This window comes from Quercus robur, chromosome 7 (genome assembly GCF_932294415.1).
Source record: "Quercus robur chromosome 7, dhQueRobu3.1, whole genome shotgun sequence".
In the NCBI taxonomy this organism is placed as follows: Eukaryota; Viridiplantae; Streptophyta; class Magnoliopsida; order Fagales; family Fagaceae; genus Quercus; species Quercus robur.
Genome location: NC_065540.1, coordinates 35,712,136 through 35,738,628, shown reverse-complemented (window position 1 = coordinate 35,738,628; position 26,493 = coordinate 35,712,136). Strand labels below are relative to the sequence as shown.

The window sequence follows — 26,493 nt, the reverse complement described above, 5'->3', positions numbered from 1 at the left end:
ATTTAGAAACAGTAATAATATGTTTTAAAAATTAAAAGTCACTATTGCACAAGTATTTTGATATAGGTCTTTTAAATTTTAATGTGTAGTTCTTAGTTATACATTTCTTTAAGGTAAAAACTAATTTATCTAATTATTCGTTGAAAATAGCTAAAAGGGAGAAAATAAGAGATCAAATGTAAGACCACGGTAGACAAATCATTATAAACATTAAAGGAATAAAAATAAGAAGAGAGCAGATTTTAAAAAATGAAGATAAAATCTGAAAGTTAGGTGATGCTATCAAACTGTATCAAATACCACCTAAAACTAGTCCTAAGAATGTTTGTTATTGTCAATAGCATTGTAATTTAGTAGAATTACTCGTTTGTAATTATTGAATTATAAAAATAAAAATAAGTTTATTGCTTGCTCAAAGGATTGTGAAAAATAAAAATATTGTGTATGAAAAAAAATTAAAAAGATATTGATAATTGGAAGGACACGGTTTACAGTCCAAACCCAATATGTATGAGATCTTGGCCCAATGAGTCAAGTACAATAAATTTGTAAAGAGTGGGTCAAAAAACTAGGTCCTAATGAGTTGGACAATGGCTAGTACTTAATTAAATGATAATCAAACACAGATAAGAGGTTCTGATATCAATGGACTTTCAGTCCGAGGAGGTCGCACTTGTATAAATTGATCACAATTGGATACAAAGATAATTTAGATTGTTATAGTATTCTTTTTCTATTTTTCCAATCCCTATCTCATGGAGGGTCTCTCACATTATATAGTTTCCTTTGGACCATCTTGATCCTATACTTATTGATCATCTGAGCCCTTACTTGAGTACCTATCCCATCGAACACCCTCTTTGATTTTTTGTGAGTTGTGGTGGCCAAGGCAATACTGTTTAGAAGTCTTCCCCACATAAATACGGCAAGAAAAGTAGCTGCAGTGCATTTAATGCGATGGTAGAAACTTTCCCCTAAATATTTTTAGATTTCCTTTTTTCTCATATGTTCATGAGGTACATCTTTATCACTGGAGCTTCCTAGAAGGTCATCGTGATTGTTGGAATACGTATTTGAGACGAATTTATCATATCCAAGGAGATATTCCTCCTCGGACTATCCTCCTATCCGTATTTCGCTCATTAAATCCTAGGTTTGAACCATTCATTACCATTCACTCGTCCTCGATCAAGGCCCCAAGCCTAATATATAATTTGGGCCCTTAACCCTACAATAATAACAGGGGAGAGTTAAAGTGTTAGTAATCGGATAATAATACATTCATTTACTATTCCTATCCAGCCCCATTGGTTCCTAACATAAAGGAAGGCTGTGTGAAATAATTATACATAAAGTATATATGTTTGTGATATGCATGATATATGTTACTTTATATTTTAAAAAGAAACTAAAATTAAGTTTTTTTTTTTTTTGAGGGAGAAATTAAAATTAAATTAGTCAATACATAATTCAAAATAATTTTTTCATATGGGTTACAGTTAATATTCTTCATTCATTTATATCAATGATTTTTATTAAATAAATTAGACATTACACATTTGGGTTATACTAAAAATTTTATTAATTATGAAATATTAAATATTTAAAATCGCTTTTCATGTCTAAACATATACAAATTTATACAATAAAATTTTAACAATAATAAAAATTACAGGAAAAACCTTAGCTTTCAAATATGACAAATGCAACAAACATCTCTAATCCTAAACCACAAAAAGCATAATTGTGATTTCTTCTCAAACTAAAAAATAAAAACACATTGTCTTTATTTTAATTCTCCAAATGCCAAAAAAAAAAAAATCTTTAAAAAAATGGTTTTATTAAAGAGAATTATATATCATTTATCAAGAAAAAATATCTTGAATACACTTTGCTTTAATGAGCTACCTATAACATAAGCGTAAGATGCTTTAATGGGCTACCTATGACATAAGAGTAAGAAGAAGGGAAAAAAAAATTTCATTAGTCATTCACATAAATATAGGATAATTTTTTTAAAATCTAAGGGTGCCATTAGCTTTTTTTATATATAAATTTTTTATTTATAGGAGGGAGAGGGGTATTGGGACGATAGTCCCTCCCCTCTATCATTGTTTTTCAATGTGTATTATAATACAACAATGTCATGTGGTTCAGGGGACATAGCGACATAACACAACTCCTAACAATGACATAAGAGATTTAAGTGTGGAAAAATTTTATTACCTCAAATGAATTGAGTAGTTGATTGGATTAGAATCCCAAAACTTTAGAGTCAATTATGGATTTTCAATAGATTAATAAGGGTGAACTACGATGTTTTTTTTTTTTTTTGGCCATTATTCGTGCATTAATCACTCAACTCTTAATCAAAATATCTCAAGTGACTCTTCTTCACCTTTTTATCAAAAGGGTCACCTATATTTTTAAGTGAATTTCTTCATTACAATCTTATCTTTCCTTATATTTCTGCTTATCCATATTAAAATTATTAATTCAATAATTTCACTAACCTTACGTTTGGAATGAGGGAGAACAAAAGATACTAAATTTTAGTATATTCCAACCATCTTTCCCTTTCCTCTCATTTTCGCTCCCTCCATCCCCCTCCATTCTAAACCATGGAAGTCAATATCATATTGATACTGGCTGTACCAGGAAAATATATCATACCGGCCATTAAGCTTATAATAGTATTCTTTTAAAATGTACTAAAAAAATATTGGGTTGCACTGGCTTGTATCGGGCATATTTTGGGTGTTTTGGTAGGTACAATAAAAAATTTAAAATGTTAAATTTTTTAATCTTTTTTAAATAATAATAATTTTAAAAAAAATGTTATTCAAGCCATCATATTGGTTAATGTACTTAGACTAATACTTAGGCTTATAAAATATATGGATTTTAAATTTTATGTTAATAAACATAAAAATTAATAAATTCATACTTACATAAATAAACACAAACATATTTGTGTGTGTGCAGGCACTCTCTTAGAAATATATAAATAGCAGCAATTCCAAAAAGGTATATTAGAATCAACCAAAACAAAAATATTTTATTCTCATGGCCCAACCGAAATGGCCTCCAGTATGAAATCAACTCCCTTGTTCCAAACACACCACAAAATATCTATTGAAGGCATGTCAAATAATACTTTTTTCCAAGATATTTATATTTTTAAAATTAGGAATGGCATTTGGAAAAAAGAATTGCCATTCCAAACTCAAACCCTCTAAATATTTTAGATGTAAAACTGTACAAAATTTTAGGAATTTCATCCAAAACTCAAGGTCATTTATGTTTGCAAAACCAAACTCGTTTCAAATCCATTTTGTTTATTTAACCATGAGTTTGGTTGAAAGGGTTGGATTGACCTAAAATTTAATATTTAACATATTATTTATCTAATTTTAATCATTAGAAGTACTTTATACTAAATTAAACAATATTTTAAGAGAGAAAGAATAACACGTTTACTTTTGTTAGAGAATTACTAATTTTAAAAGTAAATAAAATTAACGATAGTGGCATCCTAATAATTTACATATATAATCTAGTTGGGTTTGGATACATAACTTGCAAAACCTAACCCTTCTCAGACAATTGTTTAAAAATTTAGAAAACAAACGCATACTAAACACTAATTTAAAATTCTTAAGCCCCTTACCTTTTAGGGTAGGAAACCCTACTAAACTTTCCCATTACCATAGTTAAACTACAAAGATAAAATGGAATATAAAAATAAATTTGATTTAATATTCAATCCACAATAAACCATGTGTTCATTTGACAATAGTTTATTTTCAATAGTTTATTTAGATAGTGTTTATAAATAAATTAAAAAATACATAGCTTTTATATTGAATGTGTAACAAAAACTAGTTTTTTTTTTTTTAAAAAAAAACACTAATAAATAAGCAAAAACTAAATGCAGTACATATCTTGACAAAATAATTAAATTTTAGGAGATAACTTGGAATCCAAGTTTCAATTATAAAATAAAGCAGATAATGTGATTGTATTGTTATAAAGTGGTTTAGACCACTTAAAATGAACAAAATCACTTGGAAGAATCCTTATCATGATGATTTAACACAACAGAAAAATACCCAAAAAAAAAAATGGAGTTGTGTCCAATCGGGCGGTAGAAGACAAAGACCACTTTGGATATAGATGGGAAGAGCAAGAAGCAAGGAACCTCTACACGTAGCCTATAACAAAATAGTGAAATACTATTTTATAACAAAAGCCAAAAGCTAGGGAAGGAGCCGAAGCTGAGCCGATAAAAAGAGAAGAGAGGCACTAAACTCAAGGGCAAAGGTAAAACAGTAAACAAACTTGGGGAGCAAGAAGATTGAGGAATAAACCCGGAGCTTTCGGTGTAAGCATCAGCTGTCAATTCATTGTTATCTGTACTCCTCTTTTTCTCTTTTTTTTATATCGAAGATTTCACTCCTCGTCACCATTTCGTCACGCCACGTTATCAATTTACGTCACCAATGACATCTTATTCCTTTTCTTTTTTCTTTTTTTTTTTCCAATTTTTTCATATTCTTTTTTTTATTTTTTTCTCTTCTAGAATCTAAAAACCCTCTCTTTCTCTCTCATCTATTTTATTCCTATCCGCCTCCTACCTATGTTACTTCCGCTTTTGTTCCACTTGTTTGATTGGTAGATTTTGCAATAACTTATCCTTTTCTTTTCTTTTTTTCTTTTTTTCTTTTTTTAGTTTATGAACTCGGTATTTTTTTTTTAAATATTTTTTGTCATTTTCCTGAGGCATTTGCATGTTCTGTTTTAAAAAGGTCAAAAGGAAAAAGGGATTCTTGGATAAAGAACAAGACCCTTAATAATTTAACATTAACAAGACCCTTACTAATTTAACATTAACAAGTTAACACAATCAAAAGATTTTTTTTCCATAGATATTTCTTGCAATTATTTTGGCAATTTGGAAACTGCTTACTTTTGATAGTTTGTTTGTTTGTATATTGTTTATAAAAATATATTATTTTAGTAACTTTTATGTTAAATGTATATATAAAAAATGTTAAACTTTTTTTTTTTTAACAATTCTCAATCCCATATGATATATCATTTATATATATATTATTAATTAAATGGTCTATTTAATAGTTATGAATCTTATTTAAATGACTTGATGGATCATGAGATTAATGTTAATCATATGAATAGTACAATAATAAGTTGGAAGAATTTTATTTCATCCAGAAGAAAGCCCTACCAAATCAGTTATACCCTAGTTTTTTGAGTTGCTTTGTTGACTAGTAGTTTGCACAATTAGGTTAGTAACACCATATGATTATCAAAATGCTTTCAATATCACAAAGAAATTAAAAATTGATTTCGTAAGTATCTTTTTGTTTTTATAGATGAAAAATTGATTTTGTGTAAGTTTGTGAGAGTGTTTGGCTGGTTTTTGTAAACTTTTTGCTTCTTCTTTTTTTTTTAAGTCATTTTATAGATAATCTAATTTTTTGTTTTTTTTTTTTTTAAATAAACTAACTTTTAGTTTTTTATTTTAATTTTTTGTCATATATTTAATATTTAACATAAAAGTTATTATACAAATAAGCTAGTTACCAAAAATTGCCGAGTACCCAATCAGATACACATAGGCCTGCTTTGTAATATCTCACTCTCAAGTAGTTGTTATTGAAAAATAGTTGGAGAAAGTCTTCAATGGAATCTTCGTTTTTCAAAATTACTGTATTGGTCTCTGCCATGAACCCCAAGCATTTCCATGAGAAAAGATTGCGTATCACCCACAAGGGAGAACCACCTAATTTTTAAAATATCATATGAACTTGGAAGCAGCAATGCAGCTTGACCAGATTCGAATTTAAGAACTATAAGAATGAGATAGAGACTGACTCAGTCATGTCATGGGTCAACTCATGCATTCCAACTCATAAAATGTTGTTATCTAGTGAGAGAGAGAGAGAGAGTTATCTAAAAATTTTCTTAATACCAGTATAAGAGACAGAGAGAACTTCAGTTAAAAAACCTCTTAATATAATCTTTTTTTGATAAACCTCTTAATATAATCTTGTTTGCTAAACTTATGGATATAAAATTTTTAGAATATAAATATAGGCAAAAATCTTCTTCGATCCATATCAATATGTGGTATTTTTATCATGGTCCTTAGTTTTTTAAATGTCAAAATGCAAAACTAACTTTCTAAATTTCATTTTTTATCATTTCAGTTCTCTAAATTTGAATTTTTTCAATTCAATCCTCTAAATTTTAAGTATAGTCAATTCAGTTATCCGTTAAGTCTTCTGTTAAACATTGTCGTCCACTTACCAATATAAATTTCAATTATTGCGTATTACAATGACTACTTAAAAGTAAATATTATGCCAATTTTCTATAAAAAAAAAAATATTATGCCAATTTAGAGAAAACTAACGGCCCATTTGGCAGAGAAGTTTGAGTAATATTATTTGTATTTTTTTGAAATATGTGTGGGTGAAAAAGTGTGTAAAAATGCGTGTAATGTTGTTTAAAAATTGAAAACATATACTCCCTCCGTCCCACTTTTTTTTTCCTATTTGAAAAGTTAAACTTTTTAAGGGAACATCATTTATTGTCTTGTCTACCTTTTAAAAATGTATATGGTCCATTAAATTAGTAAATTTATAGGGGTATAATAAGAGTATTAATAAATTAATGATTTTTACTTTTAGAAACATGATAATATTTTAAGACATTTTAAAATAAAATAGAAGATAAAAAAGTAAGACCGATAAAATATTTAAGATGCTCTATCAAATTGGCCTAAAATTTCAAGAAAAAAGGTAATATATTTTGGGATTTACCTAAATGTATCTGAAGGAAAAATTGACTGACTCCCTCGAAGAAAGCAGAGAAGGCTACCTACCGACCGTTTCCGAATGTGGCAGCCGGGGCATTTACGAGAAGCATAGGAGGAGACATGTCAACTCCAATGCAACCTAACCCCATTTCGCATGTCCTTAGTCGACATATACAAATAGATTGGCTCTCTTTTCAATCTCACACTTGCCTCGCATTTTTGTCCCATCTCGCCTAATTTCTTTACTGTACTTCAACCTACGTTTTTGCCTATCTATACTTTTTTTTTTTTTTTTTTTGAGGATCTATACTTTTTTTGATAATGAATCTGAGGCAAGATACATTTTGTAATTTTCTAAAAAATACTATTTCCTCTAATAAATTTATTATTATAATATTTTAAATTTTTCATAATTAGATTAATAATTATTTAATTTTTAATATACTCATTACAATATGACTTGTAACTTTTTAAAGTTAAAAAAATTGTAAGTAAAAATTTGATATAGGAGTCGGTGTTATTATTCGGATATAAAGAAACCAAATGATCTAACTGTAACCTTATGAAAAAATATACCTCACAAAAGTTACACTATAATCCAACCCATTGTTAATTTCGATTGTGAGGATAACTTTTTGCTTCAAACAAGTTACACTATGTACTTGTTTGGATTGCACTGAATCTGAGTTTATGGTTTTAGTCTTTTTTCTTTTTTTTTTCTACACATGAACAGTAAAATCATGTGATTTTACTATACAGGGAAAAAAACACTGTTCATGCACTGTTTATGCATTATTCACTCACTATTCATGGGTCCCACGATACTATTCACACATTTAAAAATTATTTTGTTACAATATTTTCAGTTTTCAGTTTTAGCAAAAATAAGTTCAATCCAAACAGACTCTATAATAACTTTTTGCTTCAAAGTTGTAGTTTTGTGGATAATCGTGGTTTTTAACTCGAGTGTGTATGTGAATGGTAATTAGTTTAATTGGTAAATTTTTTTAAAAATAATAATAAAATTTTAATTTTTTTTAATTTTTTTAATTATAGAATAATTTCATATTTTTTTCCCAAATTTAGTAAATTATTTTAGAAAATTTATAATGACTAAATGGTGAGATTTTGGTTTAAAAATTCTCCTTGAAAGTTTTATACAAGATGGGGAGGGGTTGTTTACGTGCAAGAGTGTGAATAGTTGGGAGGTCATTCTTTTTTTCTTTTTCTTTTCTTTCTTTTTTTTTTTTTTGTAAAAAGGATGCTGCATTAGAAACTAAACAACTGAATTACAAGAAGGAACAGATTGATCAAAACCAACCCTAGCAACGTCTAGACTAAGCAGAAGTATAACATCTGCTCGGGTTTAAGAAAACAACAAAATCTTGGAGCAACTATGCATCTCTTTTAACTAACGCATCTGCACATTTGTTAACTTCACGGTAACAATGGTAAATTTGGACCAAAGGAATTTCCTTAAGCCCGTCTTTACAATCTTTAACAATCGCATCAAAACCATTTGGATTCCCTTCATCCTTCTTCAAGAGATCCACAACCAACTTCGCATTCAACTTTAAACCATATCCAAAGTACACAAAAAATGAAGAGAAGTTCATTCATATCACAACACTTTGCTAGAAAAATGAATGGAGCCCACACGCTTTCAACGTCAAATCTCAAACCTTTGTTTAGCATGTGATCAGCAACAGTTCTTTTGTTTTTCTTTTTTTCCTTTATCGAAACACTACATTGATATAGATAGATACGGCCAAAGTAGTCCAAAATAATATAGCAATGATGATGGATGGAGAATATTTATGGTCACACGAGCAAAAGATTGACAGCCCTTGGATTAAGGAACTGGATTAAGTCCAGGCACTAAATTCGATCTAATAGTAAAATGTATTTAAAAATAGACACATGTTATCATTTCAATGAATCTAATATTACTAGATATTAAATCCAGTCCGTCCATTTCCTATTCATAAATAAAAAATTAAGGCTGAGTGAACTTATAGTACATAATAATATACCAATACTCGATGAGTGACCAACAATGTTGAGGTTAAAGTCAAAATGTGCAGACGAGACACTGTGCATGAGATTAGCGGTGTTAAAAATCTTCCGTGTTTTGATCACAAATATTAAAAATATATATATATATATATATATATAAAGATTAGTGAAAAAGAAGGTAAAATATATATAATTGTACTCAGACAGCTGTAAAGTAGGAAATAGAGACTTCCTTAGAGAGAAAAAAAATAACAGTAAATTAGTACTAGATATGTGTATAATCAAAATGTCCCTCTCATAGGAATAGGAAGAAGAAGCAACAAACATGGTCTTTTCAGGAATGCGAGGGAAGGTAAAAAGCTGACTCATGTGCTCTATGAAAGTAAAGCATATCAAAGCTTTGAAGTAAACGAGTTCCCTCACAAGGAAAATAGTTGCCAAGAATGTTCAATTACTAGAAAATAAAAGAAACAGTCATTGGCTCATTTGGGTAATTTTATCATATATATTTTTTACTTGTTGAAGTAATGACCACAGATGGAAAATCTAACAAATTTTGAAATTCATGGTACAAATAGACACTTACCATTGATAAGTATTGACACGGTGGGTTATTTGTTTTAAGTGTTATGCATAAGTGCAAATGTGATCAATATTTAGAATCCGAGTAGAGTCATTAAGTGCAAATGTTTTTTTAATACTTAATTCAACTCGTTTACAGTACCATTGAATTAGTCTTAAAACATTTACGTAATGTAACCTTAAATTATTTGTAAGGTTAAATGGCTATACAAATGAAAACTAATTTTTCATATGGCTTTATATATATTTAATTATTTATAACTTAATTAGAGCGAATTTGAATATTTATGACATCATAAATTTGTCTTTTTATTTGTGCCACTTTTCTCTTTTTAAGCAGCATTTTTTTTCCCCTTAAAAGTTCCCATGTCATTCATAAAGTGACTGCTCAATTTTATTTTTTGGATAGAAGTATAGAATTACTGAATTTTATTTAGACAAAGAAAAATATCGATTTTTAGGGACTGTTTGGTAACGTTATTTTAGTAATGTTGTTTATATTTTTTGAAAGTACGTGTAGATAAAAAAATGTGTGAAAATATATATAATGTTATTTAAAAACTGAAAACATATATTTAAATATATGTACCAAATAACCCCTCAAATACTACACTACATTTTTTTTTTCATTATAAATTTTTAACCGCCTCCTATGTCCAAATGTCCAACATAATGAAACAAACTTTAGCTAATGTAGGCAATTCATTGTCTAGTAAAAAGTAAAACCCAAAAAAAAAAAAAAAAAATGTAAAGCATTCCTATTGGCTATTGTCGTGTAAAAAGAGGGAATCAATATCCATTCACTCGCAGTGGTGTGACGGTAACGGCGCGAGTTTAAATTGAAAAAAGCGGGGTTTTTAAAAAGAACAAAAAAGATAATGTTGTAATTAATAATAATTGAGAGAGGGGGAGGAGAAAGTGACTGATATTGGGAAGCGAGCTTACGCGTAAAGGAGAACGCCGAACGACGCGGCTTGACCGTCAAGCTGCTACTGCTACTACTTACTTATTGCTTATAGTTTAACTACATAGTATTACAAATTTACAATGCCGCGTACTCTTAGTATAGTGGTCATTTCACAAGTATAAATATTTGTAGGATTTGAAGGGCAAGGGTCAGGTTTAAGTCTCCAAAAGGAAGTTTCACACACATATATACACTTAGATTAGGCTAGAATATAAATTCTATCTTATATGAAAAAAAAAATACAAAGCGCATCCTTAGTGTAGTGGTCACTTCACAAGTATAAATATTTGTAGGATTTGAAGGGCAAGGGTTAGGTTTAAGTCTCCAAAAGGGAGTTTCACACACATATACACTTAGATTATGTTAGAATATAAATTTTATCTTATATAAAAAAAAAATACAGAGTATTACTATTATTATTCTACTCCCTACTAGTAAATAAAGTTAAAACAAAACCCGACACCTATGAGTGTGTGTTAGTTAAGTCGGCTTCTTCTACTTGAACGTAATTATAGTGACAGCTCTATCAAGAATGCTAATGAGCATGAGTCGAGAGTATATAGTTATTTTCCAGACACTTTTTAATGTAGAATTCGAACATAAAACCTTCACCTTTCAAACCCTTAAAAGTGAGCTCATAACAACTAGATCAATCACCTGCGATAATTAAGTATAATTATATTGATATACACAACAAAGTGGTATTGCATGTCACACACAATGAAATAGTGTTTGTATGGCACATATACACATACGTAACGAATACGAATCTTCTATATCATTTTTTTTTATAAAATAACCAAAGTTTAAAATTTAAAAAATAAATAAACATTTTACAAATTATAATGGCAGGTAACTGTCAGTACTTCATACATACACAAGTCTTTCCTTTCACTCTCAAATGACTTCAAAGTTCAAACAGTCAAACCCCGCCCCAAAATACAAACCATGGTTAGTCGTATTTAGTTACCCTGCACCTACAGTACGTGCCACGTATTACTAAGCATTTTGCTTAGCTTACAACCAGTACGGAAGTGTGACGCGTGTCCCCCAAGAATACAACGCGGTTTCTTCCTTCTCACCGCCCTATTTATCTCCCCTCTCCCCCCTTCTTCTCTTTCCCTCTCATTTCCTCTTCTCTCAACTATCAACTCACTTTTACTTCCCAACTCAACTCTTTCTTTCTTAAGCTCACATCATCACCTTCTTTCTTGTTTTTGTGAAGACTTATTAGTTTCTCCGCCGAAATTCAACCCAAAAACGATAATGTTTTAAATTATCGTTTACCTTCAAAAGCTTTTAAAACATTTCTAAAGAAAATCATTTATGGCTGACAACATGGCGAGTATTGAATCTTGGAATTTCCGTCACTCTTTCGCAGACACATGGATCACCGATGCTCTTCAGAAATCGATTTCGAAAGCGAATCCAGCGACTTTGGCAACCGATACGCTGTCTCCGTTGCTAAACCTCATCAAGCCCGACACGACTACGTCGCCTACTCCAACAGTTTCGGGCGTTTCGGGCGGTTCGGATCCCGAGACTCCGATACCGAAACGCCAGCGAAACGCGATTCCGGTTTCTGGAGGTGTAGGGAAGGTTTCGAAACGGAAATCGCGCGCTTCGAAGAGGTCACAGACGACTTTTATAACGGCGGACGCAGCGAATTTCCGCCAGATGGTGCAACAGGTTACCGGCGTGAGATTCGGTAACGCATCGTCGGTTCCGATGGTGCCTATACTGAAACCGGAGCCGCAGAGACCCGGTAACCGGTTACCAGGAGGAGGAGTAGGAGTTGGAGCTTGCTTGCCGACTCTCGATACGTCGGCGTTTTTGTTGGACCATCATCAGCAGCAAGTGGTGGGATCCAGCTCAGCTGCGGCTTTAGCTGGAGGAGCTGGAACTGGACTTGGTGGGTCGGGTGGGCCACTTTCTTTTGGGTCGAATCTGGGTCACGTTTCTGATGGTCCCGGTATTGGTAGTTTCGGTGGTGGGTTTGATTTTGACACATTCGCGAACTTTCCCACTCTCGAGTCGTGGAAAGTCATGTGATACTTCCCAGCATATTTTTTTGTTTAATTTTATCTTACCCTTATGAATATGGTTTTTTCTTTTTTAGATTTTAATTTTAACCCAGGACCCAGTGGCTGGATCTGTTTATAATTTGGGGGAGACCGTGTTTGGGTAGTAGCTCTTTTTTTTTTCTTTTTTCTTTTTTGTTGTTGTTGCAGCATAGTTTCGTTGTTAATTAGTGGTGTAATGGTGATATGGTATATTATTATGGATTATGGATTATGGATTACTTATGGGTTATGGCTCTTTGTTTATTTTAAAACTTTTTTAAGGCATTAGGTATTTCTGCACTTTGTATGATTTGTACACCTATAGTGTAGCAGCCTTATTTTATATGTGATCTTTGATCTTTCTAATCCAAGACAAAGGTTGTAAAAGAGGAATGTGAACCTCCACGCAACGTTGTACTACTATTCCAGAAGTACCTTCTTCATTTTTTTTTTTTTTTTTTTTAATGCTTAGGCCTTAGCTAGCCGAAGTGACAATGTGTCGGCAAGTTTTATTAAGGACACAGAATTTTGCGGCATTGTGCATCGTTGGCACAATTTAGAGCTGACAGCAAACCCACCCAAAATTGGTACCCATAACTTTTGAGTCGACAAGATGTTTTTTCTCTTGTTCTGTGGGTTGTTTGGGCAGCCTTTGGATTACGTTTCAGCGTTTTGCCCTTCTTCTTCTTCTTCTTTTTTTTTTTTTTTTTTTTTTACTAGCATCTCAGCGTTTGGAACATAAACAGGGTGAACAATAATCGAAAATTATATTTTTATTATTTTCAGTTTTCAACAAAATAATAGTATTCAACGGCATCCTTGGTCACAACTCACACAACAATAACTAAAGCCTAAAGATATTTAGGTAAAAATATAAGAATAAAAAAATTCCTTGAGTTATTATATATGGGGTTTATTCACAAATCACAATGTTGATATATTTTGACTTGGCTTGTTTGCTAGATAGTAGGTGTGATGATTTTATAAACCAACTTGCCAAACCTTGTAGAGAAGAGATTAATAAATTATTTGGCTAAACTAGTTGGTGTGTGGTGCAAGTTACCTAGTAAATTAATGTTATCCTTTAATAAATAAAATACAATGCCTCTTTCTGGGGGGTACTGATATAAAATTCAATGCTAACATGATAGGATGAGATGCGTCATTCATTCATTATTTAATTAAAAGAAATTCATCCATCTTCAACTAATTTATATTAAAGTTAAAGGTGCGAAGGGTTTACTCAAGTCAAAAAGTTCTAACTAAAGAATTGGCCCTCTAATGGGGTTAGTTGAGTGCATGGGCAGACTTAAGTCTCGATTTGAGAGTTGAGTTTGCTACAATCCAATAATTCTTAATATGCTGCGGAATGCGTAACTACAAAAATATGAATTGATTAAAAATATTTACAATATAGATGAGATTACATCTTTTATTGATGTGCCAATCGTTTAACAATATATATACACACATTGATGAGACTAGTTTTAAATATAATCAACTGTTATTGTTAGTGTAAGCTAATAAAGAAAAAAAAATTATGAGAAATTTATTGAATTGGCCAATGATTCCAAGATCAAATACCTTTTTTTTTTAAGTGAAGTTAAAGTGGTATACCTTTGTGTTAAAATCATATTTCCTCTCTCTTTTGTGTGTAAGTGTTTATTTGTTTCTCTAAAATATAGATAGGTTTTCCTAAGATTAAAAAATGATAAATTTAATTCAATAAATGTACAAGTAGTGGCATTTAAGTGCTAACCCAATGATAATAGCATTTTTTGTGATGTTAACCCAGTGATAATAACATTTTTTGTAATGTTTTATTTCTGTAATTGAAATTTCACATTCCCACTATTTATCTATCTCAAAAAATAAAATAAAATTGTGTGCTTTATCAAGAAAAAGAAATAGTGTTTAATTCTTGCTTTAAACTTTGTTTACTCTTAAATCGGACAGTTTTTCATCTACTAAATGATCCGAAACCAATCAAATATATGTAATTGATTTAAAGGATGTATACATTGTCATTTTTCATGGCTTGACTTACCAAATATCATGTAAAATGTCTTTCATATAATACATAACAGGAGTCAATCACTGTTCATCAAAAAACAAGAGTCAATCACTTTTGATATATTGATAAAATGGGAAAGGCAAAATGTCCCAATAGTGGGTCATGTCACCCACGTGTATTGGTCAAAGTTTTGAATTTTGTTCAGAGGTTACTAGGATAGAATATTTCTGTATCAATATACCATATTGGAATTATTATATATAATAATAATATAATGTTCATAAAAATATATATATATAATAAGTCCATACTTTATAATTAATTCTATTTTATTAACTAACATAAATTCATAAAAAGATGTAATAATTTTTTTAATAAAAAAAAGTTCATAAAATATCATCATAATTATACAAATCTCTTACATAATTTATTTATTTTTTTGGAAAAAAACTTCTCATACATAATTAAACTAACAGAAAAAGTTCATAAAATCCCATAAAAGTGAGCATTTTTCTTTGAAAATATTTATAAGAAAGCCCACAAAGTCAATTTTGATCCAAAAATGCATATTCTTTCTTAAAATGCCGTAATTCTGTCAAAACGGTTGATATAAGCCAAAATTTTGACTAAGATGAAATAGAGGATTTAGTCTATCGATTTATGAAACGAAATAGAATATTTTGGCTAGAGCAAAATAAAATTTAAAACATTGGTATTGGTTGTGTCAGCACTCAAATTGAAGTTGACTTTGTTGACTACCATTAAATTTTGAGGTAAATTTGATTTTGTCCCATAAAGTTTTAAAACTTGGATTCGTACATTTAACTTTCATATCATTTGGAATTAAGTCATTTCGTCAATGCACCATACTGAAGTGTTGTCGAGTGCCAACTAAGTTCAAAATGATGTCATTTTTTCATTCAAAACTACAACGTCTTAACTTTTAACACTTATTAAAGCCATATAAGATACTAGTTCAACTAAACTGTAATTTACACTCTTAAAGTTTGAAATAATTTTGATTTTTCTTTTTAAAGTTTCAAATTATGGATCTATAAAATTAAGTCATTTTGAATTGAGATGACACTCTTAACAGACGCCTAATCACAATGCATGCATGGATAGAAGAGTTTAAATCCAAACAATATGCACGAACACCTAATCGTTTTGTTTTGATTATTTTTTCCCTAAATTTCAAATAAAACCAAGAAGAGAATCTTCATACTTAATTCAAAGTATTAAATTACCTAAGCCAAACCAACAAGATAATCTCACTTAGACTTCTTGTACCTTTGGCACCAGTGACTGTATTATAAATTGTGTTTTGATTATTTTACATCCAACAGTATCTATATTCTTTCACATCAAATCCACATTTTTTCATATATTGTGTAAAATGTGAATACTTGGTATAAAAATACGGACATTGTGTGAAACATTTTGCATCTAAAAATGTGAAAGAACATTTAACCTTATAAATTATAAGTGCATCCCCCCATTAAATATAGAGTATGCATTTGGCTAATTTATTTGTTGTTAGTTTATTTACATTTTTTTTTTTTCAAAGACAAAAAGTAACTTTAGCATAATCTGGATGTGTTGGAGATGTCTATTATTAGAACTTGCTACGAGAGACTTCAATTAGGATTAGACTTTGGAAACACTAGAAGGAAATGACGGGAAATTAAGTTCTTCTTAACTTTATGATGAGGAATCCACTACTGTCATTTTAGATAGACTTTGATAAATCCTGGCTGCATAACCCTTTTGAAACTATTTTTTTTTCCTCCCCGGTCCATCTTTTCCAAGATCCAATGACGGGTAGAATTTGCCAAAATGGAACTGGTCTCTTCCTAATAAAGTCGATCAAAAATTGAAAATAAATGTTGCCATCATAGCACTATGAACTTAATTTGGGTCATGAGTCAAAAAATGACTTCCCTAACGACAAACCCTTGAAAAAGACCGTGGCCATGGTGCATCCCATCTGGTTGCATTTCTCTATTAACCATTTCATGTCATAATTTAGACAAACAGACCTCCGTGATATATGGACAGCAGTACTTTGAGTCTTGAAAATCTAGGACTACAATTATTTTTGCCACAATTTCGATACAGTAGTGGTATAGAAAAAAAAATTGTAAATCCATGTGAATATAACACGAGATTACTTTTGCTTATAATTTTCTACATCGAAATTATGACAAAGTTGTGAAAAAAAGAAAAAAAAAGAAAAGGTAGTTGTAGAGCCACTCTTCTGAGTCGTTGTCAGACCGTTCACAGATCGAATATTTTGCAAAACAAGGAACCCCATCGTTTTGCATAAGGTGATAGATGCCACAACGTAAGCATTGGAAAGCTACCTTACTCGCTATAGATGTGAAAAGACCGCCACATGTTATCTTAGAAGATGCTAATCTTTTGAGTTTACATTAATAGATCTCAGCAAAAAAGAGTTTACTTTTAATAGAAGAGTGAGAAAAGATATAAAAATCTTTATTACTTATTAGGAGAGATGGTATAATGATATTGACTAATTGACTAGCTGTTTTTATTTTGTTCACGACTACATGTCATTCAATTTTAACGTATTCTGTGACGATATAGGAGCCAATTACTTTTTGTTGTCTCTTTCCCCCTTATTGGCAGTATTAAGAATTATACTTTAGGATCTTTTAATGAGAAAATAACAGTTCCCTAATCAAATTAATAATACTAATAAAAAAGAAAAAAATTTTGAAGACTCTTAACATCAGAAAAATTCTATAAAATTTAACATATAAGTCTCCGAACGCAAAAGCCAAAAATGTTTTAAAAAAAGATTGATTGGTTTTCGACCACTTGGTGGACAGGAGAAGATTCAGTATCTGCTTGTGAAATATTGGGAGTTCGGATAATGAGAAATTAAAAGAGAGATCAAGATGACTGATTAGTCAGTGAAATATTGGGAGTTGGCTAAAGAGAAATTAAAAGAGAGATCCAGATGACTGATTGGCCAGTGAAAAAAATCTCCATCTTCTGTTTTTTTTTTTTTATACGCAAAGCGTCACCAATGATGTCGTGAAAGAACATTTCCTTTCGTGTACCCTGTAACCCCCGTGTTCATATGAATACAAAAGAGTTTAATTCCAAAATAATTGACAATCAATAGATCATATTGTCTAATATATTAGAGATAGTTGAATTGAATTTAAAGGATAATTAGGAAATGACAAAGCAATCCATGACTTATTTAATTTGACGATCCTTCCTAAAATACTTTGCTATTTGAAATCAAACTAATTTGATATTTAAGGATCCCCTCAAAAAAAAAAAAAAAAGAAGATATTTAAGGCAATAACAGTCAATTGATTAAAGAGCGCATTAAAAGGCAAGAACACATTTAAAGATCAAGAGCACTTTTAATAATTGATGTTGAGTTTAACAAAGGAAAGACATTCAAGATTTAGTGAATGCTACACTCCAATTAAGTGTCACTCCTTCATAAGACTTAATCATTAATTCTCATTAAGCATCAACCCTTTGCTTGTATTCACATGTGCACACTTGAATGATCATATTTCTATGTCTAGTTGCTCACATGCTTGTATGCCTTCATGCTCATATGCTTAGATGTTTTGATGATCACATGTGCATGCTCGCACACCTGTGTGCCCTCATGCTCACATGCTTTGATGATTACATGCTCACATATTCACATGCTTGATTGATCGCATGCTTGTATTCTCATATGCTCGAATGTTTACATTTCTTTATGCTTAAATGCTCACATGTTTAGATGCTCCCATATTCACACGCTTCCATATTCACATGATCAAATGTCATATGCTCATACTTTCTATTGACCTTTACATGATTGAGTGTCCTTCACACGAACCTTTCTCCTACTTTTTGTTTATTTGCCTCACATGACCCATAGACGAACTATAGGGCTCAAATGTATATACGTGTTCACATATGTTGGAAAATTTAGACCCTAGTTGATAGAATCAACAAATTTTAAACCTAAGTTGTTAATTAGATTTATTATGAATAAACCTTGATAAAGCAAACTAACATCAATATCATGTCAATATCATGCACAGCGGAATAGTAAATAAGACAAGATATGATGACTTAGGAAAACTAATGAAACAAACTAGTTTCATAGTAAAAAACTTAGGGGAAAACCTTCCTGAAAAGTAATTCACTATAATAAAGAGAAGTTTTAGATCTAGTACAAAACATTTATCCCTAGACTTTACAATCTTTGTAGATGAACTTACAGCAGAAACCTTCTACCGATTCAAAATCTCTGAACTTTTCAATATATGAATGCCACCCTTTTTGCACGTATCAAAGTACGTGACTAACCAATGATGCACGGCTCCCAGTATGTAATTACCACACCAACTGGAAGAAGATATTAGCTACAAAGTTCTTCACTTCATCAACAATGAAGATTAACAAGCAATTGGTTACAAAACCCTAAGACGCAAAGATGCAGTAGCTTATTTGAGAGAGAATAAGGCACTTGGTCACTTTTTGCACGTGTTCCCCTTATATTCTCTTATGTGACGGCTTTTAAAATAAGCCTTATATATGTTTAGGGTTGTGAGAAAAGAAACTCTACACATACATGTCAGCATGGGCTGAAAATCAGATCTGAAAATTCTGATTTCGTAATTCTCGATAGATACAGCTGTCGAGCTATCTATCGAGACCTCGATAGATAGGTTATCTGTCGAGCTTTAATGAATCAACACTTCTTCACTTGTTTCTTAGACAAATTTGCATGGCTTCAATACTAGACTTGAACTCTTGTTCCTTGAAGTACTAAACCCATCCTAGATCTACCCAAATATAAGTAAAGTGTGTTTTGTCAAAGGATTAGCCAATTCTAAATGACATATGTTCATAACAAATCCCACATATGTTTTAACAACATAGGCTCATTAGATAAATACCATTTATTCACTATCCAGTAACGATATATGAAGGCCAGTTAGGGGTGTCCACTGGTCGGGCCAGGTCGGGTTTATACCCGACTCGAATTTTTAGGGTGAGTGAAAAGCAAAACTGAAACTGACCCGTAATAATGGTTAGATCGTCCAATTCAGGTCCATAAGGTTTCAGGTTTGTGCCGTTCGGTTTCAGGTTTGGCTGTTGGTGCCAATATTTTGCCAGATCCATCGAATCTGGACTAGATCTCACGAGATCTCGTGCAGATCTAGTGGATTTCAAATAGCTCTTTGTCGGAAAATCAAAAATATCGTCAATATTTGTAAATTTTTGCCGGAAAACCTTTGAATGCTGCTAAATTTTGTTGATTTTATGGTCGAGTGGGGTGGCTCGGGTTTTTGGGGAGGAAACCCGCCAACCGACCTAAAGGTATCGAGTTCTATGGGTGGCGACCCGCCGCTGACCGTCGGATTGGTCAATTTGAGTGGTGGCAGTTTGGTTTCGGGCCGGTTCGATGAGTTGGTCGGGTTTCCGGGTTGAGTGGACACCCCTAAGGCCAACTATGACTAGGTAGGCTTGGGGTGCCTAATCTCTTCACATCCTGTACCCAAACTCTAGAATTTGTCTGGTAGGTAGACCTTCATGGAGTAATGTTTTAGTTCTTGGACCTATAACCAGGTGTCAACTCCTTCACCTCTTTTTAAGAGGCTCTGTGTATTCCTAGGCTTGCGTTGGCAATGAGTCTAAAACCGCTTTCATGGAGGTGAAGTATTGCGCACCTCGCGTTTGCGAGAAAGAATCAACATACTGATATATCATCTAAAGGAAGTACGGATCATGGAACTTTCACGAGAGATGTTTATTTAACTAAATTTAGCCCAAAAGTTCATTCGAAGGGTTTTTGTATTACATATCTATTTAAACACACGTCCCTAAAGTCCTAACAAAAAAATTGTTTAGTTAACGAGTGCCTTTTACACTCGTTAAGATAGAATTTTATAATGTAGTTAAAGCCACTTTTTATAAAAAGTTGAGTTACTTTCAACTAAAAATCATATTTTTATTTGCTTTTTTTTATTTTCCAATACGTTAACAAGTGCAATACAAGTGGAACCATTTTGAAGCTTGTTAACAAGTGCACAAAGGCACTTGCTAACTAAACCGGTAAAAAAAGAAAATACAAAAAAGAAGGGACACTAAGGGCCCGTTTGGTAGAGGAGTTTGAGTAGTGTTGTTTGTAGTTTTTTAAAATACGTGAGTGAAAAAGTGTGTGAAAATATGTGTAATGTTGTTAAAAAACTAAAAATGGGTGTTTGAAATGCCCTACCAAACAGTCCTTAAATATTTTTAGTAGATGTCTATTGTGTACTTTTTCTATTGGTCAACCTTGTTGGGGACCAACCTACAGTGTTTAACCGATTCCCTACAATTCCAAATTAGAGTAGTTATAGGGGAACATAAACGAATTATACTACTAATGTAGTAGTATGATTTTTGTTAATATGCTTTTTATTTTATACATATATGAGCCTTTTTAAATACTTAGGTGAAAAAAATAGGGAGCCAAAACGAAATTGCTTCTACCTCCTCTTTTGCAATTTTGCTTACTCAAGTGCAATTCTAAGAGTGTAACTAGCTTTTTTACTTTTTGTGTTGATGCAAGTAACAGGCTCAACTTCCCTGAGTTGAAGATGTGTCTAAAAGCCAAGCCAATCAAAAATTCAAAATTTCATAGCCAGGTGAGAAATGTAACCCCAATAATTCTAAAATAACGTTTCAATATTATGCTCCAAGCAATTTGGAGACCATAATTGGTTGCCTATAAATACGCATGATTACTCATGGTTATTTCTAAGTTAAGGGAGAAGGCTTGTACACACTTTCCCTCTATGTCCCCCTATGTCCCCAAGGAGACCACTCCCTCCAGTTGGTCTTGAATTTCTCAAAGCATTCTCATGATAAGAAGTGCTACGTTTACCCTTTACAATATTTTCACAACAAATTATAGATAATAAGCTGTTGTTCGTTCTAATTTGAATTCACTACTTAAATTTTTTTTTTTTTTATTTATCCGTAACAAATTATAATAACCTGTCACTTAAAATTTATTGTAAAAGTGTTATAAATATAGTATTTTGTGGTGTTGTTTTCATGTCAGCAAATCTAGAGAGAACCGTATCGTGTTCACATTTTCAGAAGAAAAGCTTTACTTTGGGTGGAGCGAGAATCTTCTAAATCCAACTCTGGTTAAATGGGCCTTTGCTTTTAGAGAAAGAGGAATAAAAAGGAGACCCACGTATGGGCTTCTCTGTTAAATTTTTGATAATATGGCCAATAATATATCGGGGAACTCGTAAGCAGGACTTTTTGCCCAATTTCACTGTAAAAAGGAGACCCTTCTTCCTCTTTTCATAAGCAAGACTTTTTCCCAGTTTCACCTGACATTCTAAATTAAAAACCTGCCCCAATGTCATAGATTTAAAAAATATATATATTTGTCAGATTTGTCAAACCATAGCCAAACTCTTTACTGATTGTGTTAGTTTTATAAAACAATAAAGAAATTAATAAATCAAAACGTGAAAGAGAGAATCTATTTGCTGCTGACTTTTTTTTTTAGGTTAACTCACTGATGTTACCATTAATATTATCAAATAATATTATAACCTCAATTGCATTTGACATCTGGCCTCCCATCCCATTATAAGTCACTAGATGCAGATATTTTATAAAATAATTTTTTAAATTAAATTTGTCAAGGCATTTTAGGTATTGTATTAATTGGTTCAGTCTTTGGACTAAATACTTGGCTGAATTCATTGTTTTCTACTATTCTGCTTTCAATTAGTAGGGTATATGTTTTCTAGTTAACTCGACTAGTGTAGTTTTTAATGGTTGAATAATAGATTTGAGATTTATAGGTTGAAGCTTTATTAAAAAAAAAAAAAAAAAAAAAAAAAAAAGAGTGGCTACTTCTTTAATTTATAGTCTTTATCTCTTAAAGATAGTTAAAATGGAAAAATAGTGGGTTCTAAATTGTTTGAGTATAAAATATTTTGTCATCAAATAAAAGATCTCGAGTTTTAAACTCAATCTACAAAAAAAAAAAAAAAATATATATATATATATATATTGATGTCTTAACCTAATAATAATAAGTAATTATGATAAAATGAAAAAAAAAAATGTGACCGAATGTTCTAAAGATATTTGTTAGTAAATTAATTTAGAAATTTTTTTATGGAAAAAAACAATAAAAATTTTAACAGAGTTTTCAATTTCTCATAAAAATAAATAAAAAATTTTCTAAAATAATTTATTAACAATTGATCCAACAAAAAATTAAAAAAAAAAATGGATTCTCACAAACTCACAATTTTACCTCTTTTATATGCTAAAATATGGATATTTTTTAAATATTTACATTTTTACATCATTTATTGATATGTATATATATTATAAAATATTTCAAAGATGGAATTGGTTCCATTCAGCCGCGAGTGTTCCACTATTACACTCGAGAGATTACAGCATTAAGTCTGATTGGAAATGTCAAAGACGGTGTGCTGTACTTGATGGTACATTTCTGTCTTTTTGTCCTTAGACTGACAGTGACTTGCCTCTACCTTCACACCCATCATGCATTGACTTTTGTCTTATACGTCAAAACTGTTGACACGTGTCCTTTCTCAACAAACCACACCTTATCCTTGACCGCTGGATCAGCATAATCAACGTTCAACACCTGGTCGACAGAGACTTTTGTGAGGCTGCGATTCCTTTCTTGAGAAATCATAGTATGCGGTCATCCACAGGAGACCGTGTCATCAATTTAATTATAACTTCATTTTAGGTATTTGTCACCAGAAAAGATTCGGGTTCAATTTTTTTTACACAAAAAATTGGTTGCTGTTTTGATCTGATAATAAAAGAGCTATTATCAGGAGCGAACGAAATAAATTAAAACTCTCTAAAAAAAAAAAGAGGTATTTGTCACAAAGTTAAAACTGATTGTCTGCAGTATAATTTGTCTCACCTTCACTTAAAAGTTATTATAACTTTTGAGTAGAATTTATGTCTTTCTTGTTTCTGTGTGTTTGTTTTTAAAATAAATAAAAAAATTTAAGATACTGGGTGTTTGGTAGAGTAATTTGAAAATTGTTGTCTGTAGTTTTTTGAAATACGTGTAGGTGAAAAAGTGTGTGGAAATATGTGTAATATTATTTAAAATGTAAAAATGTGAGTTTGAGATTGATGACCAAAATTTACTAATTGAGTTAATTGTAACCCAAAATTTAATTATAACAATGAGCACAATTTTTTTTTTCCAAAATAAATTTCACAAATAAAAATGGTTGATTATTAATTGGTGACACACATAGTATTATGTATTCGTAGACCAACTACTTTCCTTCATCATTCACTCATAGAATAGCTTTGACAAAAAATTACATACTTCTGACTTAGTTTTTTTTTTTTTTTTGTTGAGTGAAAAGGGGCAAAGGCAACCATTGTGACTTAGCCTCTTGAGCGTGACAATAAATACAACTCCGCTAAAGAATGTTGAATTAAGTCATAACTATTGTGGTCTGAGTTAGTAGTTTGTTATTAATTTTTTATACAAGTTCATTATTAACACTATTTTATTAAAAGTTTTACTAACTTTTAGAGCATAAATTTATAAACTATTTTAAGAAACTTTTTATGATAAAATAAAAAAATTACTAACATTTTTTACAACTTTTTTAATTTCTCATAAAATGTTTCAAAAAATTGATGATACATTAACCGGACTCTTTTGTCAATAACTTAATACTTTAAACAAGTGTCAAATTTGTTATCAATTTTGATGTATTCATAGCTGGAGAAAGCTCGAGGAAGATAGAATATTGGACAATGGGGGAGGTTGTTGACCTAAGAAGTAAATGGTGCCATATAGGGTTGAATGGGGACCATGAAGGGGTGACGTATCCTCTGACTTGTGTCAGTCATTATCTATTATGTTAATTTTTCGGAGATTTTGTCCCTTTTCTTGTTGCCGGGTTGGCTCCTCTATCTATGATCTCATGCTTAAGCCTGCATTGCGTCATAATTTTTTTCTTTATACAATTGTTTCTATCATTATTCATGTATATTGAAAATATGAATTTTGTAAGAGGTATGTCTATTGTCTAGGACACAAAGTTAAATTGCATTTTATAATACACACATTGACACAAGCAAAACTGCAAATAGATTTTGAATTCTAATATAATCTGTTCTTGTATAATAAATTGGGTTTTACTCACGAATATTTTAGGGTATTCATTAGTAAATTATTTTAAGAATTTTTTTTTACAGTTTTTATAATTTTTTATAAAATATTTTCAAAAATAGATAATTAATGTATGCTCTAAGGACATACATTTACCGGACCCAAATAAATCAAGTAATATTGCATTGACCTATCTTGAGATTTATTAAAACTACACTAACATATTTCTTAATTCTTAGTTTTGAATTGTACATAGACCGATAGATCTCCATTTCTTCTCAAAATAATACCTCCACCGCAACTTAGCACCGTCAAATTCATTAATAAGAATTGAAACCATTATACTTTTACTCGCTATTCGTTAATGAGAATTGAAACCTTTATAATTTTACCCACTCTTTTAATTGAAATTTCCGAGTGTAATTTTAGTTAATGACCTATATATATACACATGGGGACAAGATCAAGTTACACATGATGTAACTTTAAGTAATATTACACAACATAATAACTTTTTATTAAATTAATATGAAAATCTAACTGTTGGATTGTATATTCTCTATGTCTTTAACACACATCCAAAATTTCATGTCTATTATATGTTATTTACTATTTGATCATTAAACTCATCTTTTATACATAATTTTTACAATACAAAAAACTTGATTTTTAAAGATTTTATAGATAAGGTTATTGATCTCAAATCATCTTAAATTTTGCAATATTGTAGGTGTAAGGACACGTTTTGCAGCCTAAGCCCAAGATGTATGAGATCTTGGCCTAGTAAGCCCAGTACAGTAAATTTGTAGAGAGTGAATCAAAGAACTAGGCCCTAATGAATTGAACAATGGCTAATATGGATTTAAATAATGATCAAATAAGAATAAGAAGTATTAATCTGAATCAATTCACTGTCCGAGGAGGTAAGTCTTTATATAAATCAACTAGACTGAACACAAGTATAATTTTGATGGCTACAGTATTCTCTTTCTAATTTTTCCAATCCCTTCCTCATGGAGGGTCTCTTACATTATATAGCTCCCTTTGGACCATCTTGATCCTACACTTGTTGATCATCTGAGCCTTAATCTGAGCACCTGTCCCATCAGATACCTTCTTTAGCTTTCTGTGAGTTGTGGTAGCCAAGACAGCACTGTTTAGAGGTATTCTCCACATAAACGTGGCTAGAAAAGTAGTTGCAGTACATTCAATGCGGTGGTAGCAGCTTTCCCTTAGATATTTTTGGGTTTCCCTCATTCTCATATGTTTATGATGCCCGTCTCTATCACTGGAGCTTCATGGAAAGTCACTTTGATCATTGGAATACATATTTGAGTTGTACTTATCGTATCCGAGGAGATATTCCTCATTGGACAATCTTCCTATTTGCATCTTGCTCATTAAATCCTGAGCATGAACCGTTCATTATCATTCGTTCCTCCTCGGACCACTCACGCTCTCGGCCAAGACCTAAGGCCCAATATACAATTTGGGCCCTTAATCCTACAGTAAGGTATAAGGTAAAGATGTAATAAAAAACTAGATTTGTCAAGATTTGCATCCAATAAAAAAATATTGTGTGGTATAATGTAACTTAAAGTCTCACACACGCACACACATATATAGTACATTTATGTAAAGAATTAATGCATCATTTTTGCCTCTTCATCACTTTTATACCATGCTACTCCTACTCACTAGGAATGGCAACAGGCCAGGTTCGGGCCGGGTTTTTGCATACCCGGACCCGACTCGCAGGCCAAGACTCGTGACCTAGACAAGGCTCGATTATTAATCGGGTTTTTTTTTTCG

At 31.2% G+C, this 26,493-nt stretch overlaps 1 protein-coding gene across 1 annotated transcript; it reads left to right on the top strand.

Moving 5' to 3' along the window:
* Positions 1-11,513: 11,513 nt before the first annotated feature.
* Positions 11,514-12,711, top strand: LOC126693239 (calmodulin-binding protein 25-like). Its single transcript, XM_050389149.1, has one exon. It carries the CDS (start codon positions 11,736-11,738, stop codon positions 12,459-12,461), a length of 726 nt encoding a protein of 241 aa, XP_050245106.1. The 5' UTR covers positions 11,514-11,735; the 3' UTR covers positions 12,462-12,711.
* Positions 12,712-26,493: the final 13,782 nt, after the last annotated feature.

Bases quoted from the DNA above. Each gene is read 5' to 3' on its own strand.
- LOC126693239 (XM_050389149.1), top strand. From the start codon at position 11,736: ATGGCTGACAACATGGCGAGTATTGAATCTTGGAATTTCCGTCACTCT.